Source organism: Stylophora pistillata, chromosome 11 (genome assembly GCF_964205215.1).
Source record: "Stylophora pistillata chromosome 11, jaStyPist1.2, whole genome shotgun sequence".
Taxonomy (NCBI): Eukaryota; Metazoa; Cnidaria; class Anthozoa; order Scleractinia; family Pocilloporidae; genus Stylophora; species Stylophora pistillata.
This window is the reverse complement of record NC_142529.1, coordinates 930,001-946,346: the sequence shown is the minus strand read 5'-3', so window position 1 is coordinate 946,346 and position 16,346 is coordinate 930,001. Positions and strand designations below refer to the sequence as shown.

The following is a 16,346-nucleotide window of genomic DNA, read 5'->3' as shown; positions in this document are numbered from 1 at the left end:
CCCATGGTTACAACAACGACTGACTGGTGAGTTCGCTTTTACCTTAGATTTAAGAACAAATTAACAGCGTTGGCAGCGTGTCCAAATATGGAAGCACGTCACAACTTTAAACATCATTAAGAAAATCGAGAAAATCAAATACATATCATGACCTTATCGAACAAACAAGTCATAAACAGGAGAGGAGCTTCGATAAAAGGGGTAACAAGTTTCCAGACGAAACTTCTTTTAACTGCTTTCCTTAAATTGATGTTTTAAAGGCTAAAATACGGTCAGCTTCGAAAAAAAGGTAGGAAATATATATTGAATATCCCTGCAATATAACTGTTCTTTCTAGATCTCTTTTGGTGAGGAAAATCGAAACACCCCTTCACCGAGCTAAGAATCTACTAACAGAATATGCGATTTCTCGCGGTGTAATTTAAACTAAAAGAATTACAAAAAAAACTTCAAAGGTCCGGAGTGAATTTATATTTTTATTTCAGTTTCCCACGCGTTTAAGATTTTTCATTAATGTAAAAGCTTTCGTTATGTCTTGAGAGCACGAAATTGATTGAGATTTTGAAATAGAGGAAATTAAGGGCAACAACCATCTGTTTACTTAAAACAAGGGAGTTACACGAAAGAGCAGAAACGAAACATTTATCCCTAGATTCAGTAAAAGAACTCAGGAATTTGACTTTCGTCATGAAAATGATATGAATCATAACGAACTCGAGGGATGATCTTTGCAAATTTGTATTTTGAGTTTTTTCAGCTGTATTTGTTTTTCACATTGTTTCGATAAGTATGTTTTTCGTAAACGATGTATCTCCAAGTGCACTAGTGTCAGTTGTCATGACGTTATGAATTTCTCTTCACAGAATGCAGTTGATAATGACCTTATTTTATTTGCCTTTGGTGGCTGGATGCAGAACTGTTAAGTTTTTCAAGGAAGAAGGTTTTGCTCTACAAAATCACGTCATTAAAACTGTAACTGATTCTAAATCAATATCCTGTGACTCTCAATGCATAGACACTCTTCTGTGTTTCTCCATTAACATCAGAAGATTGACAAATGGGTGGGTCACGTGTGAGCTCAACAATTCCACCAAAACTGCTGACCCACAACATTTGATATCAAGTCCTGGAAGTCAATACCATCAGATAGTGGTAATGTTTTAACTATCCTTGGTATTTAAGAGTATATATTAAGAACCCATAAGTGAAAAACAATGATGATGATTGATTCGTTACCATGGTGACTCTATCGTTTAATTATGCGGGTACACTCTTGACAGAGAGACTTGTAAATCCTTCTGGTTCGGTCTTGTCAGCTGTATTGAGGGAAATGGATGGAATTAAATGGTAAAAGACTAGACTTTGTGAGTGAGTGAGTGAGTGGCTGTTCTGACATTTGAGAACACTCCAATCAGGACAAATGTTCTGAATTTAGCACGTTTTACTCGGTGAAGAGGCTCATTATAAAGCGGTATCTAAGGCTATACTGAAAATCTCTAGTTCTGGAAATGCACAACCTTAACATTGTAATAGACGAGGCTAGCCCCACTAAAAGATACGTTTATCTTACCTTTAGGAAGTCGAACATTGTACAGTGGACCAATGCATCTACAAAGACGGTAAGACGGCCCAACGAAACTCCCTTATCGTGTAATGAGCCAGTTTCTTACATACTTTTAAGTTATTTTTACTAATGCTACCTTCCTCCATGCTTAGCACCTTCTGCGTCCGTGGGATTATGTAATGAAACATTTCTCAGTTTTTATTGATGTCATCATATTCTAGATTCACTGCTGTGTTTTACGTTTTGCTTTAGCTGGTACATAGTCGTTAATGTGACGCGTTTGAACCAGTCACGCGTAAGCAATCATATTTAATGGATTATAACGCTGTTTATGCATTGTCATAGCTCTTCCAGATGACTGGTACAGACTTGGTTCCAAGCTCCTTAAATTGTTTCACGACAGAAAAACCTGGGGACAAGCCCGACAGTTTTGTCATTCAATCGGTGGAGACCTTTTGTCAATAAACCAAGAAAACGAAAATGAATTTGTATCCCAGCTACTCAACCAGATCAAGCCAAATACAGAAGGCACGTCACAGCTGATATTTTGCTAGAATATGCAAAAGTTTACTCTCATTACACTCCACCCTCTTACCTCAAGTCTATCAAAGAACAGATGCTTAGATCGGTCATCATTAACTGTGTTCTTTTGTTTCATCAAATTTATTCTTGTTTCTCCTTGTATGTTTTTAGTACCAAACGTCAAAGTTAAGTAACTTCTGCTCGTTAATATTTGTATAACATCAAAAGCAGTTTTAAAAAAATAAGTTATTGTAAACTGTAGCAGTTGAAATTGGAGCTGAGGTAAACCATTTGTTCTTTATCATAGGTAAAGACGTGATCGGCCACTGGTTTCTGGATGGTACTGATGTTGATGTCAGGTTAGGCTAAGAAAATCCTTAACAAGTTCCCAATTCTATGCATGCAGGGGGCATGCGTTACTTTTGAAAACGAGATTGATTTCAATTCATCCGTATTACTTGTTTGCGGCTCAACAAAACAAACGCGCAGCAGGGTGGGGCCTTAAGGTACAGGTGATCTACTTCTTGACATGGAAGAGTGATGCAATATGTAATAAAAACAATCCGGCACATTTTCAAATATCAGCAAGACACAATTAAAGGTCTCCTCTACCAGAAGACTTGATCTGCCTCCCCATAGATCTCTTCAACCAGGTAGAGAAAAGATTCCAGCTAAACATAAAGCGAAGGTGTAGTCTGATCGTCCGGGTGAGTGTAGTCCTGAGAAGGACTGTTGTCGGTGGTAGTGACTGACGTTTCGACAACCTGTGCGGAAGTCAAGTGACTCTGATGATGACTTCCGCACAGGTTGTCGAAACGTCAGTCACTACCAACGACAACAGTCCTTCTCAGGACTACACTCACCCGGACGATCAGACTACACCTTCACATGTTACCCCCGGGTTCAAACCATTTACTAAACATAAAGCATCCACCACAATTTGAAAACTACTCTGTTTTAATCTTTCAACAGCCTTTTCAACGGAGCGAGATATGAAGAAGAAAGCACCAGGGCTGGGAAAGCATTGTACCTCGACGGACTTTATGCCTATGGCACAACTCCAGCCGTTAAGTTTTTGCAAAGTAGTTTTACTTTGGCCAGTTGGGTCAAATTAGAGGATCTTGTTAGAAGCCCGTCGACTATTTATGGTTATTGGAAAGATCCTCACCTTTTCCGTTTTACCGCCAACCTCGAAAACAAACTCCATTTTCAGATCAAAAGAGGGCTCCAGAACCTAATCGAACTTTCTGCAGGGTAAGTATGACTCATGTAATCTTGGCAATGATTATAAATTTAGTATATGCCTTCTCAGTCTCGGTTAGGATCCCTACGCAGAAGACAGATTCAGCAGAGTATTTGAGGCCGAGAAGGCTTCTGGTCTTTTTTTATTTTTTTATTTTTTAGATATCCAATGCCCCTTAATTAGGACCATTTCGTGTACCATTATTTCATTTCTCCCACCTATGCATTGGGAAATGTTTAAGTAAGAGTAAGTTATACTATTTTTAACAGATCTCCAACAATTGACGAATGGTTTCTTGCTGCCGCGGTGTGGGACGAGACTAAGAATGAGGTTTACTTATACCTTAATGATAGTAAAGTGGGGAATTCTGGTGGCCCCAGCAACTATAATCCACCAGCTTATGACTACGAATTCTTCGACATTGGGCTGAAGAGAGATGCCAATCACACAATGAAAGGATATCTGAGAAATCTCATGATTGTTAATTCTCCTTTGAGCACTGAAGAGATATTTAATATGAGAGGTACAAAAAAGTTAACTAGCTGAAAGTGCCGAGTCCCTCGGACAAACTTAAGACTCCCGTTAAGAAATTTTAGGATAATTGCCACATATTCCAGCTTTTAAAACCCATTTCAACAAGAGATATCTGTTTTGTTTTTTGATTTCGCACAAAGAAAATATGATTACCCAACGAGGAATTGAGCCCAAGACCATCGGATTTTGCGCCACGATATACTGCTTGTTTTTTGGCCATACTGACATAAAATGTTTGAAAAAGTCTACGAAAATATCTAACTGATTGTGAGGATAAGTCGCAAACTAAGAGAAATGGAAATAGCCATGAGTAATTTCACAATTTCAATTGCTTCAAAAAAATGAAAGCTAATTCGCCTAATCATTAGCCATACAAAATGAAAAATTTGTGCAGTGATCAATCTCTTAGAATCATGTTGGGGTGCCTATAGACCAACATAGCAGTTGTGCATAAGTTGCGAATTCGCTTTGGTAGTCCTGTTTTTAACCTGGGTTTACTTTTTCAGATCCAAATAACGAAGCCTTTGCTGGTGTTTGGATCGGTCTAAATGACGTAACCACAGAAGGAGATTTTCATTGGCCAGATGGGAGTCACGTTACATACGAAAAGTGGCACGCCAACGAGTCAAACAACACCTACAAATACCAAGACTGCGTCCAAATGCTTATTAGTGACGGGACCTGGGACGATACAAGCTGTGGAAAGCGTCTTCCATTTCTTTGTGAAAAGAAACATTGAATTGTCTGCTATTTTTAACTGCTTTAAGAAAGAAAGTACATCGTTAATTTAAAATTAAAGCCGGGCTTTCCTGTTTTTCTGTAAAGCTTACATACCAAATAGTAATTTTAAATGCTTAACTCTTCTAAACACAAGTGCACATACTTGTAAACAACGCACAAATCTACTTTTTTTTAATCATTCTAGGCAACATATGGCAATCTGCGGTCTTTCCTTACACTTAGGTAGCACGGAAAGCCGTAAAAATCTTGAACAAAAGCTCATCTTTCAAACCGGCAGTCTAAATCCCACAGGGATCAACGAACGCTTTGCATTCCACTAATTTATTCTTGTTTTTCTCGTTGCCATGTTTCCACCAATAACGTAGCTCCATTTTCTGCCTTTAAAAGCACACACAACCCACAATTCCTCTATTCGCTCCGACTAAGAGCTAACGCTCGAAACGTCAGCTTTTGTAATCGTTACGGTGGCCAATTTACCATTTCAACTTTGTTGACATATCCAAAATACTTTTTTTTAGGCCGCTTTTCTTGAGCACAACTGATAATCTTTACTCTTCAACTGACTGGAAAAGTGGAGTTATGGGATCAAACTTATCACCAAAGCATCCTGTCAAAATATACATGAATCATATTCATATTTTCACCAGTGTGAGACCAAAAATATGTGAATCCTTTGGAGGAATCGCGTCGAAGATCATTCCTTCTATTGCCTACAGAGGCACACCTACCTTTGTAATGAACATCTACGCTGCATGTGAGAAAAGCGCAATCACAGCACCCCCGCCCTTTGCCACACTTCGTCAAAGTATTCAGGGTCATTGCAATGATGAATTCTTGACAACAAGCAGGTTCATTATACAATTTCTAAGTGATAATCACAGATTTCTTTATTTTGATAATTTGTCTAAAACTATTGACTTCTCCATGGTCAGACTTATCAGAAGATAAGTAAACTTTCACTTGAGACTGTAAATCACAATATCTCGGTGGGTTTTAACCAGGACCTGAAAAAAAAAATTAATTATCAACAATTCAGTAGCTAAAGCAAGGGAGGCACAACATAGAGCTAATGTAATATTGTTACCACGGTCGGTCATGTAAAAGGACAAGTCTGCCTGACTTTATTGTAGTTCATATACATCTAGACTGATATCTATGTTGATTGCGGACTGAGAAGTCTTTCTTGAAGCTCAGATTTGTTATTTTGTTTATTATTCAGTAGCCACATCACCCTATATCAAATAAGAGAGCGTCTGCAAAATGTTTGCAAGTATGATTCAGTGCAGTTGTATCATATGTTTAACAATTTCATATCGGTAAGAATTGTACTGAAACAGTATGACACGCATGCGGGAAGCAAAACAATGCAAATTTGAAAAGAAGGGAAAACATTTTAAAATTTTTTTCTCCGTTGTGAATCATGTTATCTCTAAAAACAAAGGCAATAGCATTGACTTAAATAATGACGAAGCAAATTCAAAGAACCTATCTAACTTAAAATGTGAATGGATCTGAAACTGATCCACTCGCAAGAATGTAGCGACAACTCCGCATTCAAGTGTTTTCCAATGGTAAATAACCAATCGAAAACCAAACGCATATCAAGAAAAACATTGTCCTCAGAGTGTACCAACCCTTAAGCTTGTAAAGATCCAGTACGAGCCTCTGTTCGTTACAATCGTCTTTCCAAAAAACAGCAGGGACACCTTCCATTGGTTGACCTTTATACGGGTGGACACAAAACCCCGACGCCTTATGTTTCAATGTTTTGTGAGGAGTCCTACATATAAAAACGCTATAAGATATCATAAAATGACTATACTTTTTCCAAAGTTAGGTCCACCTTTGACCTACATGGAACAGGCTAAACGAGATTATCGAAGGAAAAGCATTGACGAACAATAATTTTAAGAAGGCTCTAAACCAAATATACCAAATTCTAGATCTCTACATCCCCCCTCCCCCCCTACCCATCCAATCCCCCAGGAAAAAAAAAACAGTTGTAAGTCAGATTTTTTAAAGAGGGAAGGCATACTCATTTTCTGTCACAGATTATTTGGAAGACACTCCGCTTTGAAATATACCTTTCGCGTTGTAAAGGCTACTAAGACGCTTTTTATGCTCTTGTTTCGTCTCACGTCTTTTACACCTCTTAGGAAATAGTACTGATATAGAAGGTTGATGGGACGCGAATGGTTAAATATTTCACTCCTTCAATGGTGTTTATAATCTTTTAAGACACTATTTTTTATTATTGTACCTTTGAAATTTCGACGCATTTAAATCACAAGTGCTGGAGAGAATCAGACGCATATCCGCTGTCACTCCTTTTCCTGTAACCGTAACAGTGGTATCGTTTGTAATTCGCTCGGATTATTTTTTCGCCATTGAAACTAAAATTACAAAAGATAATCCCTCAAGTCACGAGGATGGATCTTGCATCTGGGGGTAAAATTTTAAAAAGTCGTTTCATGTTTTGAGCTTTCCGGCAAACAGCAGATCTATTTTTCTCAAAGATTTCCCAATGCATTAACCCCTTTCTACCAGTTCTGAGGCAGTTCACTGTAAGCCGAACAAAATTTCAAATGATTTAATACTCCAGCAATAATTCTAATGTGGCCTCAACTTGGCAGTGGTGCTGCCACAGGGCGGTTGTTCGCCCACTGTTTTCCGGGTAATTAGAGTATTGGTCTTTGTGGAGGGATTAAAAGCGGAAAACCCAGAGGAAAACCTTGGGAAAAGGACGAAAATTAACGACAAACTCAATACGCGGCAAGTTCTGGAATCAAACCCAGGCCTCTGCATTGGAAAGCAAGTGCTCTCACCACTGCCCTATCAGTTTATTGATTTCCTAAAAAGACGAAACTTACCCTCGGGACAGACTCTTTTGCCGCTGCAAGTATGAACGAGGACTTCACCTTTATAAGTGAAGTACATGTAATTTTGGTCGCATCGAGAGGACTGGTGATAGACAAGTGGACTGTTGTCCGCTGGAGTACAGCTGGCGCTTTCTGGCAGAAGGCAGAACCCCCCAGATGCTTGTATTGGACTGTCAAAGACTAAAGAGCAAAAAAGTATAATTAAGATAACTAAAATACTCTTTTAGAAATTTTGCTATCTAGAATGCTTTATACCGTTTGCCTTTTGGCAGGACAAATAATTTTGCATAGGTTTACCAACCTTGTAACTTTAGGAAGTCCAGTCGAAGTCTGTTTTCGGAGCAATCATCGTTCCACATTATAGCTGTAGTACCGCTTACGGGTGTCCCGGATAAAGGATGCACACAAAACCCGGATGCTTTATGTGTCAGAGTTGTATGAATAGTCCTAAGAAATGAGTAAAGATGCACTGATAAAGTATAATAGAAAGGTGAAGTTCGAAATTTCTGAATGCTCAGTGCATTATGGGTGTAGTTACCGACCTCTGGAATTTGGACGCATCTGGTTGGCACGTGTTTGACAAGATCAACGGTGTTTGCCAGGTCACTGTTCCTGTTAAGTGAAGAGGAAGTTTACTTTGCAGCTGGCTTTCCTGTCCTCACACAGTAAGATGGCAAGAGAGCGTGCAAACGCTGGTGCATTGGTAGACAGTTATTTATTTGTAATTGATCCAAATAATCGACTTGCGCATTTCAATTCTCCAAATAAGGAGATTAGAATTAACAGTAGTACTGAAGATCTTTTGGAAGAGGTAATGCACTCTGCTGTCTTATACAATCAAGTGAACGTGAAGGTTCATTTTTACCTTTTTTGAAGCATTTTCTAAACTTGCACGCTAAAATACCAACAAATTAAACATACCTAAAGGACAAACTTTCTTTCCACTACATTTATGAGTAAGAATGTCATTGTGGTATGTAAACATCATATAATCCTTTGAGCATTCTGGCGTGTCCTTTAAATAAACCAGTCTGGTATTGTCCACTGGATTGCAATCCCTACTCTCAGGCTGGAGACAAAAACCACCGTGTGCTCTGATCGGACTTTCTGCAAGAAAAACTAGCCGCGGGCCATAAATTTATTTTCCAGCTGGATGTTAACCATGCAAAAAAGTTACTGATGGTTTTCGGAAAGAATTTCAGATAATAGAGTGAAACATCGCTTCTGAAACCTGTTTTAACCCTTTAAATCCCATGAGTGAATAAGACAGAATTTCTCCTTATAATATCAGTGCAATATCAAGCAGACAAATGAAGAGAAAAAAAAATCAATTAAGGGATTATAACATTTTCTCCAAGATAGAATCATACAAATTGTATGGCAGGCAGTAAGGACAATTAAGATCTCTCCCCTGAGTTCATGGTTGGATCAGAACCTAAATACCATCCGATTAAAGGCTGCAGGGCATGCGAAAAAACACCGTTTTCTTTCGTTTCGAGATAAAAACAAAGATTAAACACACATTCAACGTTTAAGTTGATTCTCCCCATAAAAAAATTGACTGTCAACTATTAATTTTCCAAATGATTTCTGTCGCTAATTTCGATGTGACGTTCATGATCTGAATATACTAACCTGGAGCTGGCGTCGGTTGGGTTCGGTTTTTGTCGATTTCACCCTCGTTCATCCAATACCATATCACGCCCGGGTTCGCCATTACACCGTATATCCAAGGGGCAGGATTGTTCGATGTTTTTTCGGAGATGATCGATCCCCATTCGGAATAATCCGAATGTGTCGAAGTTGTTAATAAACCCGACCTTGCTCCTAACCAGGGCATGCGCTTCTCAAGAGAATCCCGCCAGTTATATCTCCAGACGTTAAAACGTTTCACGAGAGTAATGTCTGTCTGCTGATTATTTTCGTTAACAAAGCTGATGAGAAGTAAAATTATAAATATTCGTGCGAACAGCCAATTTATTTATTACCCTAAAATATAACGAAAAAGATTGCAAACTTTGTGATCGGAGATGAAGGCAATGACAAAACGCCAAGAGACCGTCATTATTTATCTAACGGAGGAGGAGTCAGACTGATTTGGATTGTGTCACGATAAAATTGTCCTCATACCCCCAAGGTAGTTAATTGGCAGTCACTTTTCTAGAGTCCTTTCTTTATTCTCTCTTGGCGACAAATGACCCCCTCTTTTCCCCAAGAAAGCCATGTGATCTCCCTCCCCGAAGATCCTTCGCTTCCCCTCCCCCCAATGCCTTAATGATGGAAATGACATGACGAAATACATCTTTCTTCATTTCATTACCAAACTCAATATTGATCATCTTTCTTACTCTATTCATCCTGACGCTGTTGATATTTGCTGATCCAAGCAGTATGCAGGATGCGAGTCTGACACAAACCTAATGTTGGCCTCGCTCAACATAGAGGCTCCCTTTGGCTCAGCTGTAGAGCATCAGGGCCCAGGATACCCAAGTCTGAGCTTCGATTGCTGGTGGGGACTCAGAATATGTCTATGTCCAACGCTTGTTAAAAAACAGAAAATCTATCCCCATGATGTATGAACTGTCTATAAACGCGCCTCTTTTCTATAGCAGGTAACACGAGCATGATTCGGTTATTGAGATTTATACGTAACCCATAATGCCCCTTTAGTATTTATGATTGATAATCACTTACTTGTATTTCATTGGAGCCGTCCAAACTCCACCCCAGTGTCCTCTCTCGTTAGCTTCCAGACGATACTTAAACCTTTTTGCGCCACCCAAAGCCTTAATCTGGTCAGCGTACCCAAGTATAGAGTAGTCCCTCGATAGCAACGGCCTTGTAGGGTTTTTAAGCTTAACTTCGTTCTTTTTCCAACCGTTGGAAGCACTGGTAACGAGTAGAGTATAAGCTCCTTGCTCTGACGTCATATCGCAATACACCGGCAAGTACTCATGGGAATTCTTCCGAATAAAGTAAAGTCCGTCCTTTCCTGCTGCCTTGTTTCCACGGTTTTCGCTTTTAATCTCGTTGCAGGATCTCCTGCGAAACACAGTTGATCGTAATTAGAGAAATATTTGGACATAATGGTGAGAGAAAGAGGTGACTTTGGGGGTAAAACTGGAAAAAGTATTTCATTCAAGAATCAAAAAGTGGTTCATCATTTTTTAGCGGAGATAGCTATGTGTAGAAAAGAAGAATGAAAACCCTCACGAAGGAAAAAGAACGGTCGGAGGCCTGAAATTTTAAAATACGTCATTTCTGACGCAGCCCACTGTTTTCCTTACCAGGTACCCTCACGCAGCCAGAGTCTTTTAATCCCAGTTCTCGCTCGACTTACACCATGTGTTGAATCCAACACAATGGCGCTATTAATGTCTGTCTGATCGTCAGCACTTGTCAACAGAGCATAACCGGAAGTTGTTAGATGTGGCAGATGCTTGGTGGACTTGACTTGACCGGCATCCCAGTGTCCCTGCTGGTGAAGTAATTTCGCGCATCCTCCGTCTGATCGACTGGAGGTAAATGAGCATCCAGCATTTCCTGTCCAGACTCCCTCCCACGTGTTGGCGCCATCTTCCTCCATCCGATACTAAGATAACAAAATTCTTGAAAATCAGCAACCTTGTTTGATGACAACAAGACTGAAACACTTACTTGCTTTGGGCAGAAAAATTCTTCTCTTTGAGGATTTACGTGACATGAGTTAGTCATAGCTAACTGATAACATTTCTCACCACAAAGTTAAAATGCTGGTAGGTCCTCACCTGAAAGTGTTTCATTTTCGTAATCTTGTCTGCCATCTCTAAGAGGGAAAAGTCAGAGGACAATGAAGGACTATGGGTATTTCTTGACTTCACGCTATCTCTTGTCCATCCATTGTCACTTGCGCTTGTCAATACTAGAGTCCAGGCTCCACCATGGTCACTGAATTTACAAAAGGTCTGAACTTGACGATCACCGGGCTTAATTGTATACAAACCATCTGCAGAAAGTTAAAAATTTCAAAGGACAAGTTGATAAGCTGTGGCCTGAGCAGAATTGTCACTCTGCACCTCATATTGTGTCTCTTCAGGTGTAAATGCTAAGGAACCTGTGAGGTCAAGGACCTTTACCACTTTTCAGTATTTCTCAACTAGACAGTGCCGGGCTCTCTCATAATTGAAGAAACAGCTTTACTACCACCGGAACTGCAGTATTTCAGGTCATTTTGAGTGTGATAAAAGAAACGCTCTAAATGAAATGTAACCATGACGTAATCGTTTACTGATAAGACAGACAACAACGAGTAAAGGAAAATCCGAAAAGAGAGTATTACGTTTAAAGGCAACAAAGAAATAAAAACGACTTTGCCCACCCCACCTACGTATCTTTTTACCTGTTAATGGTTTACTATATAACCCTCTCAACTGAATCTCAGCACATGACCTTGGAGGACTATAGCTCCGTTCTCTGACCCAATACCAAATGTTCACTGGATGCTGTTCAAGGTCTTTTCCATCCAACCAGGGCGCCGGGAAGAAAAGTTTGGAATTGGCTGTTGCAGATGAAACAAAGAAAATGATTTTGTTTGATTTAGGGTATGCGGGTAGTCCTTGTGCTACCTCAGGGCGTGGTCACCTCTGCCTTGCATAGACCTTACTGATAATTCTAATGATAAAAACAGAAAGTCGCCATTAAAAGCGTCTATGCAGTATAAAAATCGAAACTAATTCTATGCAGCTGGACGAATAGCATTAATGAAAGGCGCTTTGTGTTAAAGAAATCTGTATGCAGTAGCAATCCTGTCTCGTTCGCAATGACACAGCATGTTTTGTTAAATCCCGTCCCAACCTGATATCTGTCCAAAGGCATTTTTTGGTGTTAATAGGTCCGTTTTTAATCTATTGGGAAAAATATATTTTACGATTAAATCCATTTCAAGTTAGTTCATCAACTGCAATCAAATCTTTCCTTCGAGACCACTTCTCCCCAGCGACCATCTCTCCACAACAGCTACTCTTTTTTTCAGCTGGTGACCAGCATCTAGTTTCTCCTTACAATCATCGCCCCTAAATCACACATCAAAGTCTCGAGAGTGAGGTAAATGACATGCAACTAACAAAGCTCTTGATTGTTTAAAAAATTCTCCTTGTCAGCACCTTAGGAAATGTATAGAGAACAGTATGGAGAATATGATTACTGATCAGGCGCGTAGCGTGGTCATTTTTTCAAGTACGCACAAGTACATATGATCTAGAAACCTAACTAAACTGAGCGAAAAATACTGCGTTCTTTATTTCTTGTTTGAAATAGTTGTGTGAATACAAGCAAAGAACAAAGCGTCTTGCCCTTATTTCGACCAAACTTGGCGCAAACACAACATTGTTTTCAAATTTTTCTGGTCACTTCAAGTACGCACGTGCGTATATGCGTAGAGGACGCTACGCACCTCCTGATGCTAGACAACTTTGCATGTACATACTCCTTACCGATCAGAGTTCCCCACTGACGATCTCCAGTGGCATTCCATGAAGTCGTTAACTTAGGACCAGAAATCCAAGGCATTCTTTTCTCCACTCCATAGTCGTCGTATTTCCAATTGTCGAATTTCTTCACCAACTCGACAAAGGTCTGCTTGTTGTCCGTGGCAACGAAAGTGTACTCACGAGGAGCGCGCCAGATTCCACCCCAGCGACCTTAAAAAAGGAGTGGAAGTTGAAGGCCCAGGTATTCTGTAGAACTTTATCAAGAATTAATTTTTTGAAGCACAGATGGCTAGTTTTTAACTTAATAATAATATTAATAATAGCTTAATAACTTCTAGAGCGCTATTTTCATTCAATGATCAACAGCGCTTAACAACTTAGAATACTACAGTAAATTCAAACTTCTTTTTATGTATGAAAGTAATGAACACTACCAGGAGCCCATTACCCGACCCCCCCCCCCCCCATTACCCTGGGCTCCTGACACTACTCATGTAGTATTGAAATTAAGACCTGAAAAAAATTCAGGCCCGTACTGCGAGGATCGTTTTCATACATTTCTTAAAACCGCAGTGCGCATATATGATTTTCATATATTCAGATTTATTGCTTTATGATTTCCTGTTGTTTTTCTAGTAACAAATGCGTGACAGCGCGGCTTTTTTAATACTGTACTCTTTTCTCTTGAGTTTTTGACATAATTAACAAAATAATGGTCAGTCAACAGAGACAGATATGTTCAGCGCTGTTTTAAAGTAATCCAGAACTGCTTTAGTTTTGCTTAACTATGCTGTGTGATTGGCGTAGAAAGTTTGCACCAACCTCTTACTTATGAGTTTTTTTGTTGCTGTTTCACGCAACTCAATCTAAAACCGCCCCGTATAACATGCTCTATCTCAAAGGTCTCCTCAAGTGTATACTTTACCCCTTTCTTGGCCTTCAATTCGATACTCAAACCATTCCCCAGCTACATTTAAACTGTTTTTGATGTCATCCGCTTTGTTTAAAATGGAGAAATCTCCATTTAAAGTCGGCCTGTTCGGATTTCTCTGTCTGATGTTATCAGCTGTCCACGTGTTTGTGTGGCTTGTGACCAATAGTGTCCAGCCGCCATCGTCACGTGTCATATCGCAATAAGTGTTCACCGCACCTTTTCCGTCAGGGTTGATTGTGTACACTCCATCTGGGAACTGGACGCCAGTTTGCTTTCCCAGAGAGAGAAGATGATGACACGAATGAACCACTGTTGAGATAAAATAGGAAACTCACAGTAGAACATAGATCTTTGAGAAACTCTTGTGAGTCCCAAATAGGGTCGAGTTTATAAACGTGTCCGTCCTACTCAGAGAGTGCCTTTAAAGACGGTTAGAGATAACTTTGTCATTCGGCACAAAATTTGGTGTTCTATGAATGGATTTGTACTCTAATAGCAGGTTCCTAGAGATCAGTTCCTCTCTAACTTTCTTGAACTACTTTCAACTGGTTTGTTCACCTATTAATTGCGCTGTAATCACCATTCTGGAAAACATGGTTAAAAATTCAAATGCTCGAGACGGTTTCGACATAACTGGTCGCGATCAAATGTTCAATTAACAGAAAGCGATATTTTTAGAGACTGTTATCAAAAGAACCTTTCGACATTGTTGGTTATAGCAGTATGTGGGACGTTAGGAACATGTGAAACTAAATTAGCTTCGTTCTTCCCTATGTTCTTTGTGACTGAATGGCGAGGTATTAGGGAGCGAAATCGAGGGGTCATGATCTAACGTTCAAGTCCTCGTGCAGGAATCAGATTGTGAGTGATTAAAAGAATCACTTTGTTCACCATTCGAGCTTAAAATTCCCTTTTTATTCTCAGACTTACTCAGGTTGAAATATCGTTTCGTGGTATAACAACTGTACACTACCTGGACAACTGTTCGTGTTACAAGGAGACTTTTCTGTCCTCTGTTTGCCACAGTCTCTTCCTCTGTGTGTTGGGGCTGGGTTATCACAGAATCGATACCTGGTCTTTATTCCTCCTCCACAAACTCTTGAACATGGGCTCCATTTAGACCATGCGCCCCAGCGTCCATGGCGCACTTGTTTGGCTAAAGTAATTTTAATATGCCTTTATTTTAGTATGGCTGCTTTCGAAAAGGTTCTTTGAAGCGTCAGTAAACACTATGATGTAAATGTAACGGACATGTTCAAAGTTAAATTTTATTTTAACCCCAAAATTTTCAGTATAAGAGAAGTGAAACATTTGAGCACCCTATGTTATTTAAAAGCATTTTACCTGTTGTGCAGGCTGTATCTGGATCTAAATTTCCCCGACAGTGACATTTTCCTTTATTCGTACATATCTGGCAAAAAAAGATGTTTTCAACATATTTTTGGAAGCCTTCGTTGTTTTCTTATTACTAATCAACCGGAAACATCAGTGAACGTTTTGTTTCGCAGTCTATATTCCATATAGAACTGAAGGCTCAAGTGTATACTCTGGATACTCTTGAAATTTAAAATTTTTTCCAGTTCTGAAAGTATACGAGATTTTACGAGATCACCTGAGCTACTGCTCTCGAAAGATAAATGTAGGAATAAATGATAAATTTGGAGGTGACTTTGAATCCCTTCAGTTAGGCTCCTTGGACTAAAATCAGAATAGAACAAGAACTTTACCCAACATTATCTCTTTGTCTTCTATGTTTGCCCAAGTTCGTGTCGTACGTCTCTAAACCAATCAGAATGAGCATACGAAATATCATGACCTTACCCCTTTGCCCGCGCATTCCTTGCCATCACTTGTTTTTGGACAGGTCGATGAAACCAGTCGATCAACGTGTGTACATCGATTTTTAACACAAATCTTCGGTAGATAAAAAGTAATGGTAATGTTTACATGTTTCATTTATGCACCAAAGACAAATCACAAGTTAAGCAAATATACGCACGCTGAAAGCGTATCCTAGAGTGGTGGTGACATCTGCCCCCACCCCTCCCCCCCCCTTCCACTTCTGTGGAAGGATGTGAAAAATGTGAATTGATGTGAAAATATATCCTACTCAAACAACTAAAATATATCAATGAGTGCCAGTGAGGAGTTAGGAAGGTTCCCCTCCCTCCAGCTTTGACCACAAAATCCTGGCTACTTCCCTGCGTGTCAAACAACTTTTTAAAATCACGCTTAAAAGCGTGATTTTGCTCGTCACACGAGAATAAAAACTGACACCCACTGAGTTAGTTAGTTAGTTAATTAGTTAGTTAGTAAGTCCTCCTCGTGTGTCTTGTTTATAAAGTCTTAACTAAACAATGCTATCGGTTTCTGTCGGTTGTCAGTGCGTCAGGCTGTCCCCATGTCCACCCTCTGTCCCTCATAGCCCTCTATGATTCTCCTCAGTTTCCGCCAAGTCTCC

The 16,346-nt window shown here is 39.6% G+C and overlaps 2 protein-coding genes across 7 annotated transcripts in view; one reads left to right on the top strand and one right to left on the bottom strand.

Annotated features, from left to right (window-relative positions):
• The first annotated feature begins 11 nt into the window (after nucleotides 1–11).
• LOC111323873 (uncharacterized) lies at nucleotides 12–4,794 on the top strand. 2 transcript variants are annotated; one of them, XM_088738887.1, is made up of 8 exons: nucleotides 12–289; nucleotides 864–1,152; nucleotides 1,577–1,619; nucleotides 1,910–2,092; nucleotides 2,394–2,445; nucleotides 3,059–3,340; nucleotides 3,599–3,852; nucleotides 4,370–4,794. In XM_088738887.1, the coding sequence occupies exons 2-8, from the start codon at nucleotides 865–867 to the stop codon at nucleotides 4,600–4,602; spliced, it is 1,335 nt and encodes a 444-aa protein (XP_088595013.1). In that variant the 5' UTR covers nucleotides 12–289; nucleotide 864; the 3' UTR covers nucleotides 4,603–4,794. The 2 variants fall into 2 exon arrangements, with proteins under 2 accessions (XP_088595013.1, XP_022783049.2); XM_022927314.2 differs by lacking the exon at nucleotides 12–289 and having other exon boundaries at nucleotides 306–1,152.
• Nucleotides 4,795–5,465: 671 nt separating this feature from the next.
• Nucleotides 5,466–16,346, bottom strand: part of LOC111323911 (uncharacterized) — a 21,969-nt gene continuing 11,088 nt past the window's right edge. For 2 of the 5 annotated variants that reach the window (XM_088738872.1, XM_088738875.1), the window contains 17 exons: nucleotides 15,707–15,799; nucleotides 15,230–15,296; nucleotides 14,859–15,041; nucleotides 13,877–14,194; nucleotides 12,955–13,161; nucleotides 11,862–12,020; nucleotides 11,251–11,468; nucleotides 10,771–11,075; nucleotides 10,178–10,525; nucleotides 9,119–9,417; nucleotides 8,405–8,602; nucleotides 8,026–8,095; nucleotides 7,785–7,930; nucleotides 7,475–7,663; nucleotides 6,865–6,937; nucleotides 6,239–6,384; nucleotides 5,466–5,608 (listed from right to left, as the gene is read on the bottom strand). In XM_088738872.1, coding sequence (XP_088594998.1) covers nucleotides 5,598–5,608; nucleotides 6,239–6,384; nucleotides 6,865–6,937; nucleotides 7,475–7,663; nucleotides 7,785–7,930; nucleotides 8,026–8,095; nucleotides 8,405–8,602; nucleotides 9,119–9,417; nucleotides 10,178–10,525; nucleotides 10,771–11,075; nucleotides 11,251–11,468; nucleotides 11,862–12,020; nucleotides 12,955–13,161; nucleotides 13,877–14,194; nucleotides 14,859–15,041; nucleotides 15,230–15,296; nucleotides 15,707–15,799 — 3,030 coding nt within the window. In that variant the 3' untranslated portion in view covers nucleotides 5,466–5,597. Of the gene's footprint in view, nucleotides 5,609–6,238; nucleotides 6,385–6,863; nucleotides 7,047–7,474; nucleotides 7,664–7,784; nucleotides 7,931–8,025; nucleotides 8,096–8,404; nucleotides 8,603–9,118; nucleotides 9,418–10,177; nucleotides 10,526–10,770; nucleotides 11,076–11,250; nucleotides 11,469–11,861; nucleotides 12,021–12,954; nucleotides 13,162–13,876; nucleotides 14,195–14,858; nucleotides 15,042–15,229; nucleotides 15,297–15,706; nucleotides 15,800–16,346 lie in introns of those variants that run through there. The other 3 variants (XM_088738874.1, XM_088738877.1, XM_088738876.1) reach the window with 3 other exon arrangements.

Bases quoted from the DNA above. Each gene is read 5' to 3' on its own strand.
- LOC111323873 (XM_088738887.1), top strand. From the start codon at position 865: ATGCAGTTGATAATGACCTTATTTTATTTGCCTTTGGTGGCTGGATGC. The intron at 2,446-3,058 runs GTTAGGCTAAGA...ATCTTTCAACAG, and splicing joins GGTACTGATGTTGATGTCAG to CCTTTTCAACGGAGCGAGAT. The intron at 3,853-4,369 runs GTACAAAAAAGT...TTACTTTTTCAG, and splicing joins AGAGATATTTAATATGAGAG to ATCCAAATAACGAAGCCTTT.